Source organism: Melospiza melodia, chromosome 3 (genome assembly GCF_035770615.1).
Source record: "Melospiza melodia melodia isolate bMelMel2 chromosome 3, bMelMel2.pri, whole genome shotgun sequence".
Classification (NCBI taxonomy): domain Eukaryota; kingdom Metazoa; phylum Chordata; class Aves; order Passeriformes; family Passerellidae; genus Melospiza; species Melospiza melodia.
In genome coordinates, this window is record NC_086196.1 from 44,204,995 (window position 1) to 44,217,230 (window position 12,236).

A 12,236-nucleotide genomic window follows, 5' to 3' on the forward strand; every position below is an offset into this window, starting at 1 on the left:
AAGAACAACTTTGCTGAATTTCCCTTATGAGTTCCTGTAGATTTTAAAGAAAAGCACACTAATCTCAGATTCTGCTCCCACATTTCTATTACTGACTGTGTTATCACAATGAATGCACATTTGGCCGAGCTGATACTCACTAGAATTTGCCAGTATCTGAATCCATATGTATTTTGTCTTAATCTGCTCCTTAGTGAGCCAAATAACTGAAACTTCCTAATTCCTGGGCACCATTCTTATATATCACATCTACATCTGTGTCATTATGGCTTTGTGTCATGGACTCACTCCAAATAACATCTGTTACAGTGTTGACACACAATGCATATTTTACAAGCCGTTTAAAAACATATTTACTTAGTGGACTAAAATTGTTTATCAGTACATACTCAGTCCCAGGAGAAAGTCTATTTTCTGTTCAAATTGAGATGTAGAGGGGGAGAAGCACAAGCTGGACAGTCCAGGGAAAGTGGTGTCAAAACAAGACTCCGATCTACAGACCTACCCCAATAAATTTCTAAAGAGTGAAAGTTGCATGTCAGATGTGATCCACTATCCCTTCAATATCATGATGATCCTTATCATAGTAAAATAGCATCTTAGGTTTCAACAAATATATTTTAAACATGTTTTGCCAACAGAGTGAACTGAAGGTGAGGCAGGAATCCTATACAGGGCTGCTAATCAGTCATCGTGAAAGGTGTCCCTTGTTATTGAATGAGCCTGTTTAGTAAATTGTAGGTATTTTGGTGACAGTTCAAATTTTACTCTGCTGTAAGACTGTGGAAGCAATCAAAGATGAAGGCAAAGTTATGTCATTAAGACATTTATTTTGGCAAGAAATAACTACAGCTACATTTGTGTGTGTATGTGTGTCTGATACAAAGCTAGGAATGCTGTGGAATTTGTCAGGGAGACAGAGGAGGATGTGTACTTTTTTTTACTCTAACCTTGTTACTGCATCTAAAACCTGTGCCTATACTTTGCTCTAAAGAAAACACCAGAGAAAAGTTTCTTATATGATAAATGTTAAAAGGAATTGCAGTTTGAAGTTCTTTATTTTCTTCTCTCCATTCCGAAAAGAAAACCTGGCTCTCTGCCCATGTCCAGTACTTATGTTGCAAAATATTCCTGTGAAATATTTTCTGGAAAAATTTGGTGAAAACGAAGTGTTTCTTTCATTATCAGGACACTGTTGAAGTTGGCACATCTGCAGTTTGACCTACTTCTTTGTTTTTGCATCTGCTAAATAAATTCTGTGTGATTAAAACTGGTGTCTCTTCTCCCATCAAAACCCCAGAACAATAAATTTCATCCTGGGGTTCAGCTCCATAACTTTCTGTGAAAAATACTCCTTCCTGCAGCCAAAGGAGAACTAGGTATTGTAAAATTGGACCTGAGAGCTACTTATTTGGGTTTTAATACCTGGGTGTACTTCTGACCTTTTGTAAGCTCACTAGAGCTGAGCATCATATGCAAGTAACAGAAGAAAAACAAGAGAAACAGATTCCAGCTCCAGCTTTTAAGGGATTGTTAGTTGGAACATCTGTGGTCTTAGCAGCAGATGAAAGAGAGAAACTTAAAATAATGATGAGTTTACTTACAGGATGTTGTCTTCTGTCTGTTAACTAATCCCACATTCTCACTTTACAAATGGAAGGAGCTGCTTCAAGTTTATCCACTCAAAAATAACTTCTGAGTAATTTACTTCAAAAATAGTTTTCTTCCAATTTAAGTGGTTGATATCTTGAATAAATACAGTAAGACTCCACAGGGAAACCTCTTAGAGAATTGTGAACAATGACAAGCGTTGTGCTGCTTTTGTCCCCTGCAGGTGTAGAAGAGCACCCACTTGACAACTCTCCTATACTGGATGACAGATCAGCACTTTACTCTGGAGTTCACAAGAAGCAATTCTACTTTGACAGCTCCTGCGAAAAGCAGCCAGAGGACGACTCGGACTCACTCACTACTTCTCCCTCATCCAGCAGTCTTGATACGTGGGGAGCTAACCGGAAGCTGGTGAAGACCTTCAGCAAAACTGATAGCCGTGGCCTTATCAAGCCTCCCAAGAAACTGGGGACATTTTTCTCTTACCCAGAAGAGGAGAAGTCCCAGAAAGTTTGCCGCTCCTTGACAGATGGGGAAATGAAGAAGAGCCTCGGCTCGCTGAGCCATGGGGTAAGTACAGAAAGCATTTGCTTTTATGACAGCAACAGGCACAAGCACCATCTTCTGGTGTCCCTGGAGGAGATTCAGAGTGTAAGGAAGCAGATCCGATTGAAGAAAATGGATACTAACTATTCCTGTTCCAGAGCTTTTCTTTGCCAGCGCCCTGCTAGGAAAGGAGCATCCCCCACAGCTTGCGACCTGCAATTGCTGCGGCACAAAACGAAAGGGGGTGGAGGTTGTGGCTTCCCAAACAGAAGGCTACGAGGGCGCACCTCTGTCAGCGAGTTCAATATCACCTATGTGGTGGAGAGAAGCCTGTACAGTCACCTCAACCTCTCACAGCTGGTGCGTCCCGTTACTGACAGGACCCTGAGCAAGGCCGACAAGCAGGACCTGAGGAGATGCCTGCTGGAGGAGGATGAGGAGGCCAAGAGGAAGTGGGCTGCCACAGTGGATCGTTGTACTAAAAGGGTTCTCTTGAGAATCCACCAAAAGTCTGTGAGTCAAAGAGTTGCCATGAAGGTGGTCTTCCAGTTTCTGTGAGGTTGCAGTGGACACTTTCTGCTTTGTACTTTTAACTAAAATTCAGTGCTTCTGCTTTCTTTGCCATTAGAAACTCTTAAGCACTGTAATGCAGGTATAAGGGAAGAGCTTGATAAAATCTTGTCAGAGAAGAGTTTTGTTGAGTCTGCCATTTCTGTGTGTACAGAATAACTCAGTGAGAGAGAGCAAATATGTCAAAATTCTGCTTTTTTAATTCACCTAGTGCAGAAGTAGAGATCACCAGTGAACAGAGAAGGTTTGAGAACATATTTGCTACAAATATGTTCTTTGTGATGCTTTGGAAGTCAGTATTCTCTTCAAGAGGTACCAAGAGATGAACAAGGTTTTCAGAGTAATAGAGTATTGTTACTTAACTGAGCTCTATTTCTCTTCAGCTGTCATTGCCTTAAATTGGCCCTTCCCTTCTCAGATTGCATCTCATCAGTTCACTCGCCCAGTCAGTGTTCTCCCTTACATACACAACTGCAGAAAGATAGAGAATTTGGCATTAGGTAGTCACTGCCCTCCTGCTTGCTGCTCACCACCACCAGAATTGTCACTGCTGCTGCTTCTTTCTAGCATGGAATGAAGGTGGTACCTTCCCTCAGAGCATTACAGAAAGGGATCAAGGGGTGGCCAAAAGAGGAAATTGTGCTTACAGTGAGAAATGTAAGTGATTTGAACACTCCAGAGGGATCCAAAGCTGCTTTTTGAGTATATGACCCAGTTTTGACAGTTCCATTAACCATGATTCTGAGTTTCCTAGGAACTTGCCTTTGGTGCCAGATCTCCAAAGCTGAGCCAGCTAGTCTGTTGTGTAGTTGACAACGTTCCCTACTTTAGTGGATGGAAACAGCAGTGCACCCATAACATTAAGCAAGATATTCCAGTGAACAATACAGTAGAAACAGCTTTTCCTCTTAAATAACAGATTATTTTTTTTTGAGATGTCTCTGCTTAATTTCTTCTGATATAAGGTACAAGAGTGACAGCTGTGGTCTCCTTGAATAGCCTGTGGGAGGTGACCAAGTCCTCATGGTTCACTTTTTGCTCTTTGGCCACAAAATACAGGGAGGTTTTTTCTATCCAACACCATTAACATTGTCTCTTGGCAGCTTTACTGTTCCTTCTGCATTGACTGCTTACCCTGCCTCTCGCAGGATACTGTCTATCGCTACAGACATTGTACTCAGATGATGTTGTTTTCCTGTAAGGATGTTGCAGTTTTAGGAGAAACTTGCTCATCCTTCTGTGGGTTGAATAGTGAGGTTATCTTAAACCAAAAAGCATACTTGAGATGTTCTAGAGATGCCCCATAATGAAAAATACCCTCTAAAACTGTCTTCGTAAATACAGATGACAGAAACAACTCTTTGGTTCTTCTAATAAGTTAGTCTTGTCTCGCCATAATAATTTCATTATGAAAACTATCTGCACTGACCTTTGCTTAATCACAGAGATACAGTTAAAGAAATGGACAGTGCTTTTTTTGTTATTGAGGAACTTCTCAGTCAGCTGCTTCTCCAGCCTTGTGTGAATGGGATAAATGTTGGAGACCTGCTGCCCTTACTAACTTTTTCATGCACTTCCTAAAAATGCAAATAGCTGACAAGCTTCAACTAACGTTGCTCCTTCCTAGAAACGCTTAGTGTTTGTTTGCTGCAACCTCAGGGAAACTGCAATGCCTCTGTATTCAGTGGAATTGGTCACTCTGTCTTGCCTTGCCATTCATTTTTGTCATTTATATTTTTTTCAGTGGCCTGGACATGCATGAAATTTTCAAATGGCATCAGTTTTTCTTTTCTCCCAGAAGAATAATACTTTTGATTGCATGGCCATTCCATTGAATATCCCTCTCCTCATCCACAGACCTTTTGTTTGCTGCAGGATTGCCAGGGTCCCTACTGGAATCTGGAGATGGAAGTTAAATTTTACATGTATGGGCAGGTCCATAGTGAAACATCAATTATCCTTAATAAGGTGCATTTACTCAGAAGCTTTTAGCCAACAGTTGTCTTGCTCTCCAAGAAGACTTCTTTAGGAGGAGCTCTGGCTGGTTTGACAGACAAGTTGCTCAGAGCAGTTCCAGAAATCCTCTCTTCATTGATGGGATTGCCATATGCTGTAGGATTAGTTATAATTGTTCTTCACAGAAGGACCAAATTACTCCTAGCTAAACATGCTGTGCTTTAGAAACTGATCTCACTACTTGTGGTTGGTCTCTAATGTTTTCTAAAAACAATTTTTAAAACCCATGCCATAGTCACATTGCCCTCTGGAAAAAAAAAAAAAAAAAACACTTGGAAAAAGTCTACATCACAACATTCTCTTTAATGTTGTGGGGCCTAGACAAAGCTGGCTCGGAGTTCCACTAGAGTTGTAGTAGGTATAAAAACTGTCATCCAAGTTTGCTGGGTGTAGCAGCAAGAAGCTATAAATAAAACCTTTTAAAAACTATTAAGACCTTTTAAAAGCTTCTAAGTGGTGAACAGAAAGAGTGTTTACTTTAAAAGAATGAATTCTTATAAGTGTTTATTAAGTGTCACAGTTTATACAGCTTGCTTCTTCCTAATAGATAAAGTGAGCTGGTACTTCTCAGGTGGTGGGTTTTCACTGACTCAATCCTTTGTAGGTCTGAGCCAATACCTAATCAATACCTAATTGATTCTTAAAGGGTCTTTGAAGTTACTCTGTTGGGTAGTTCAGACCCTAAGAACTTTTAGTTCACAAGCGTTGATTTTCTGCCTCCTGTTTATCTCAGCTCTGACTTGGAAAATAATTCTTACAGCAGGCATCTGCCTGTCTTCAAAGCCACACTCGAAGCCCAGAGCTGAAGTTGTGCAAGTTTATTGTAATGGCCATACCTTCACTTCCCTGCATTGCCCCATGAGACTTGTGCCAAGGCCAGTTACTTGAGTACTGTGCAGCTGGTTGTTCATTGGTCAGGTTTTATTACCTCTTAAAAAAAAATCTGAAAGTGACTAATCTGGAATCAGCTGAGTCTCTGGGGACACAATGCTTATGGATAGCTGAGTTGGGTTTTCCCTCCTCTTACCAAGGGCTTATCCTACTAGGCTTCCAGTGATTCCCTGTATTTCAGTGGAAATGCAGCCTATGCCGCTATTCAGAAGGTAGGTTATTCAGTGCTTTAAAAGATTTAGAAGATTGGTGGTTCTCTGTTTCAGTGTTGCTGTGGACTTACTTATGAAGGCAGATGGGAAACTTGGAAAACTTGATGCATAAGATCAACAGTTTCCTCAGACCAAAAAGTCTTTTTTCTTTTTAAAAAGAGGAGTAGGCAGTAGATGACTCAACAGCAGCAGACCTTAGGCCAAGGAGTTGTCTCTGGAAAAGAGAGACTCATACTGCCTTGCAACAGATTTCCTGATTTATAATCTCTCATCCCTTTGTTTGTTTGTTTCTTTCCATTTTTGCAGACATTTGTGTTTCAATTGGTGTTCTCCAAACTGCAGATGTTCTAAGTTAGCTAATTATGGTGATAAAACTATCTATCCTTGGTTTCTTGCAGAGAACCTGTAGCTTTGGAGGCTTTGACTTGACAAATCGTTCCCTTCATATTGGAAACAGTTCTGACCAAATGGTGAGTTTGAGAAGGTGCAGGCTTGAAATAGCATAAAATGAAATGCACAGTAGAGTTATAATAGACTGAAGTGTAATTTCGGTCTGTAATAGTAGTTTGGGAATCCAAGAAAACAGAGCATCTTTGTTAACCTCAAACTTCCTTAGCTTTGAGAATAACATACCCACCCATATCCACGTGTGTATAAGTATTTATATACAGTATGTGCAAAGAGGTAGGAACAAGTGATCAAAGCACAGATCTGGGGGCACATCTGTGGCTATTCTTATATCTGACTTCCTCAGAGCATCACCCAAGGCAAAACATGTGCTTGCTATACTTCCTTGGTAAAAATATTTACTATTTGGAATGACGAGGCTAACTTCACTGAAGATCTGCAAATTATTTGCATGGAAGTCGTTATGCAAGAAGTTGATTATTAGTTTTCTCATTGTATCTCAGAGCTCTGGAGTAGACCAGGATCCCATTGCGCTGGGTGCTGCGCAATTGATCTCAGAGCATTTTTGTATTTTAAAAAAAACCATATCTCCCCTGAGAATTAATTCCATTTTATGTTAGTCATGTTGATCCCACTGTTACTGTTGGTTGGCCTGTGGCTAAAAATAACAGAACAGAAATGAGCCAGAACATTATATCAAATGAAATTGCAAACATATTTTTTCCTTTTGCCCATATATGCTTTTCTTTTCTGTTTCAGAATTGGATTTGATAACCTTCCTGTCCACTTAAATCAAGTCTAAATTTTCAACCATTTTGTATGCCAGAATTATATTATTTTTTATGTCAGCTGGAGTTTTTGGGCATGTTTTTTGTTGCCTTATTTTTTTAACATAGTAAATTACCCCTAAATTTGCTAAATCTGTAGGTGGTTATTTTAGTCATCAATTTTCAACTCAGCAAACAAATTAACTTCTGAACTAATAGTGTTTATCTTTAAACATAGATACTTGTTTTGATCAGATTGATTTTAATATAAGAAAGTGTGAAGTCTAGATTTATCCCTGGGAGCATCAGTAGTGGGAGAGATGCAGTGTACTAGATCAATACATGCAGATCAAAGCAGGTGTTTTTTTTCTTGGAAACATATAAATCCATTAGGTAGAACTTTTTTTCAAAATATTAGGCAAAAAGCTGTCACTAATTTCTGGTAAAAGATGAAAATTACCAAGGAAGTTGTAATTATGAACAACTTTTAAGTTGAATTTCAGAGAAACTTCTTGTAAGAACATTGATGAAGTAGAGAACATACATGAATGTAGAAAAAAGATAAATCTTTAATGTACAATATAGTACATTTATTTTAAGGTTTGCTAAATTCTTGTAGCGAAATTTAACTAAATCAGAGACCAAACTCAATAGTCAATCTCTCTAGCCCGATGGATTTTGGTCCTTTTTTGTTCTGTGATTTTTGGTGTACCCTTGCCAATGGAAGGTGCTGGAAAACATCTGATAGAGCTGCATTGCTCAGTGTTTCCTGAAACAGAGTAGAACATGTTTAATGTCCTGCCTGGACAATCTGAATAAGGGCTGAATCATACAAGTTTAGTAAAATGTCAGCTGATCCATGTTAACTGTGTACTTGTGATAAAAGTAAGTGCTCAGTACCTTAAGCTGGTTTAGAAAAGGTTAAGTGAATTCAAAGCATTTGGTCATTGTCATCCACTATATAGGGACAAGCTAATTTAGTTTGTCAGTACCCTGTTGTGTGCCTTAAAAAAGGAGTGCAAGTTTAACCTACCATGGTTGATGGATTTAGTACATTTTTTGTGGTGTTTGGTTTTTGTTGGTTTTTTTTTAGGGTGAATAGTAAAACCACAGAGGTTAGCAGAATGCCTGTCTGAAAATAAAAAGTAAATTTAGGTAGCCAAATGTAGATATCCACATATATATATACACACAGAGATATATATTTGGCTATATCTCAGAGGTACCTTTATTCCTGCTAAACTCTTTGTAGCATTGAACAATATGAGCCACAACTACTGTTGTGTGTCCTGTTAGAAAGGCTTAGCCTGAAACTTAGGGTTTTCTATCACATCAAATACTTACTGAAATTCAAAGGATAAAGGCATCCTAACAGTCCTCAGCACATCCACACACAATACTGTCACAAATCAGGCTTTAAGAGTAAGCAACAGTGGACTACTACAGTGGTTTGCAGAAGGTCTCAACAGTGAATTTGAAACAGGCAGCAGGGCAGTGTGCTGCTGTCCTGTGTCTGCCTGGACATCTCCGCAGGAACTGATGGCTGAGGGAGAAAATGGCTCTTTTGTTTTAAAGGCTTAAGCCCTGTTTTATTTTGCAGGGCAAAGAAGGAGACTTTGTTTATAAAGAAGTGATCAAATCACCCTCTGCCTCCCGTATATCTCTGGGCAAAAAGGTGAAGTCTGTAAAAGAAACCATGAAGAAAAGGATGTCAAAAAAATACAGCAGCTCTTTGTCTGAGCAGGTATGTAAGGTCTGCAGTGGAATCCACTTAATAATGTGGAAGTGATAATCAATATTGATTCCCACACATCAAGGCATCTCTGAAGAAATTTCTAACAAGATTATATGGTGTGACTTATTCCTATGTTCTTATAAAATCCCTCACTATGAAATGGCTTCCTATAGATGCCAGTACCATGGAAAATGCATTTTCAGATTTTCATTTAAGTAGCTCATCAGAAGTCTGTCATTGATGGCATTACACACCTCACTCTCTATTTCCATTTCTTTTCTATAACAATTTATTAGGGAACCAGCCTGTGACACAGGGTCACAGTAATACATTTAATCTGCAATTTACACCCTAGTTTAAATTCCCAGCATAACTTCACATATACACAGCTTTTCTCTGCTATTACAGGTCTCTTCTCCATCATACCTTGCCCTGCGCAGCAGTCTATTAAAACAAAGGCTCAGTCTAGTCAGAAAGGGGCATCTGTCAGAAGATTTTCCTATTATTCTTTCATTACAGATTTTTATAGTCTGTTCTTAAAGGCGAACCTGTAGTACATTAGTTCTAAATTAGACTTTGAATTTCAGTGGCCTAGAAACAATTGCTGTCTTTTTTCCTTTTCCTTTAGTGGAGTGTCAAAAATCTTCGGCATTTGTTTAAAACCGGGCTCGCCACTTGGATTGTGTAAGGAATAGGTTGGAGAGGCGCTGGGAAGGCAAAGCTCTTCCTGGTTAACACCGCCCCCCAGTGGGCTCGGACTGCTCGCGGGGGATGCTCGCAGTCGTGGGAAATCGGGAATGGAAGTTTTGCTCTTAATGCAAAGCCTTAGTGCCTGTAAAAGGAGCACTTCATACCATTCGTAGTAACAACCCCAAACTGAAGAATCCAGAGGCACCAAGAGAGGCAGAAATATGGCCAGTGCTTTGTGACTACAGAATCCATTTCCTGCAGAACTGTTTATTAGCCATGCTTATTCATAACCAGGGCAGTGCTACACTTACGGTTATTTAATTTAAACTTAAAATATTTTAAGGTATAACATGATTTAATATTTGTAAGAAGATGGTTTGGTGTCTGACTGACTTTCCAGTGTGCCTCTGCAAAGTCTGCCAAAGAAAAGGGATCCTTTGAGAAATTGCTTTACAGTGATTTAGCAATACTTCTGCTCTCTGTCACTCTAAGATTGATTTAACCTTTGAAGTCATAATGCTGGGATCAGATTTTCCTAATGATTCTGCACCATACAAATAATAGTGTTAATCTAAAAGCTTTATGACCATACATCTCAACAAAACACACTTGTATGCAAGCTACAATTCTTTTGTTTTCAAACTTTATGGCACAGCTGGTTTAGAATATTTATAACTTTCAGGCATCATGATTCAAAGTATGTTCCAGTATCTCTTTTTGCATGCATTAAACAAGCAAAAGCTATGCTGGCAACAAATATCGGCTGCTTTGCTTTAACTGTACTTCACAAAGGCTGACAGAATTTCAGTTTAGAAAAGACCCTTTTGATTTTCAGTAATGTTTGACTGTATGAAAAGAGAAATTATCTCAACTATTGTACACTGTAGCAACCAGGATATACACGTAGCAAAATCTTTTTATATTTATGCATTTATGCTTATGAGTATTTGTACCATGCACAGGCTGCATTTTCTAGCAAATTCTTTTTTGTTGTTGTTCTTATAGATAAATGAGCAATGATATAAAAAATAGCTGAAAAAAAACCCCAAAAACATTGCTTCATATCTTACTTGCATTGTCTGATTTTTTTGAGTTAATCTTTGTACAAAATTCTGATTCAGAGACCTGAATTTGGCACTAGCTGTTTTGCAAGTACTGCTGTTCAAAATATAATGTGTCCTGAAAACCCTTGAATTGAGAGTTTTGTGTAAAGGATTTTTTTTCTACTTACAAGTTTTCAGCCTGTCTGATAAAGAGCAGGGAAACAGAATCTTTTTCCTTGGCGGCGGACAAGCAGCTCCCGTCAGTGCTGTGTTCATTTATCAAACTTTAATGGTCCAACCCCTTTCAGGAGTCCAGCCCTGGGATCGTGCCGGGTTCCCCGCAGTCGCCACCACCAGACACTGACTCCCTGGACAAACCCAAGCTGAAAGCTGGCGGCTCGGTGGAGAGCCTGAGGAGTTCCTTAAGCGGTCAGAGCTCAATGAGTAAGTTCAGTTGTAATTGTGTTGCTCCATTTCCATGGCTTCAGGGAGCAGAGATCTCCACTGTAAGCAGAATCAGAGAAGGTCAAAGCAGAAACAGTGGTTAAAACGTGGAAAGGCTGAAGGGTTAGTCATTAGGGGTTTGCAAAGAACTGTAAGCTCTTTGGTGCAAAGGCAGGGCTTTTTTGCTTTATGTTTATACAGAACCCTGAAAAAATGAAATCCTGCTTTCTATCTACTGGGTCCTGCTATTACAATATAAATATTCTAATATTAAATTAATGTAATAATTAATGTGTTTACTACTGTTTAAGTAGTAAACAGGCTCATCTTCCACTGGATTTCTCCTGAGGGCTCCAGAAGGGCCTTCCACTCTCTGTTGAGAGAAAGCTTGAGTTTCTTTCATCAACTAGTTAAAGGAAGGGTAGTATTTAAAACCTCTCTGGTTTAGACTGTCTTTACAGGAAACAGCCTAAATGGAACACACGTGATGTGAACTTGCTACACTATTCACCAAATTTCTGGACTTGAGAGGGATTCTGGAACCCTCTTGCAGGCTTCAGAGCTTATTTTCCTCATAAACGTTTTATGAGCAAAACTTCCCAGAAATATGTCGTCAATTTCTTGTGATGTGCCGTAGATGAGACACTTGTTGAACAGCTTCTCTGTTAAATATTGAGGGGGTGAATTCAGGAAAGCAGGAATGCAGAGTAATTTACTAACTCTCCCATCCACACGTGTGTATAAGAAGAAGCAGCATTTGAGGGCTTTTAACTTTGATTACCATGTTTTGTTGAAAGAAGACCCATTTTCTGTCTTGTCTGTTTGTGAAGCTTCTTCACAAAGAAACTTTTTTGTGAACTGATCCAATGTCCCTCACACAGGTGGTCAGACAGTGAGTACAACAGATTCCTCAACCAGCAACAGGGAGAGTGTGAAATCAGAAGATGGTGACGATGAAGAGCCTCCTTACAGAGGACCTTTCTGTGGAAGAGCCAGGGTTCACACTGATTTTACTCCAAGTCCTTATGATACAGATTCTCTGAAGCTCAAGGTACCATCTATATCTGTTTTTAAGGAATCAAAAATTTATTTTGCTAAAATTCTAAATTAAGACCTTTTTACAAAAAGTATAGAATTCTTAATCTTTTAATGAATTCGTATCTGTGTTTGAAGGCCTTTAACCTGTCTTCGACATTTAAGATTTCCTTAAATAGCAATCACAGAACTATAGCAAAGTGTTATAGACTGTAAGTAACTACTAGTGTTTCTCTGCATCCATGGAAAGACACTTGTGTCTTTAGTC

General features: G+C 39.2%; 1 protein-coding gene across 5 annotated transcripts in view; it reads left to right on the forward strand.

Annotated features, from left to right (window-relative positions):
* The window catches only part of LOC134415750 (SAM and SH3 domain-containing protein 1-like), a 525,301-nt gene that overhangs the window by 500,876 nt on the left and 12,189 nt on the right, over positions 1-12,236 (forward strand). For all 5 annotated transcript variants that reach the window (XM_063151546.1, XM_063151547.1, XM_063151549.1 and 2 more), the window contains 5 exons: positions 1,835-2,181; positions 6,245-6,316; positions 8,622-8,765; positions 10,798-10,933; positions 11,815-11,984. In XM_063151546.1, the coding sequence (XP_063007616.1) occupies positions 1,835-2,181; positions 6,245-6,316; positions 8,622-8,765; positions 10,798-10,933; positions 11,815-11,984 (869 nt within the window). The remainder of the gene's footprint in view (positions 1-1,834; positions 2,182-6,244; positions 6,317-8,621; positions 8,766-10,797; positions 10,934-11,814; positions 11,985-12,236) is intronic.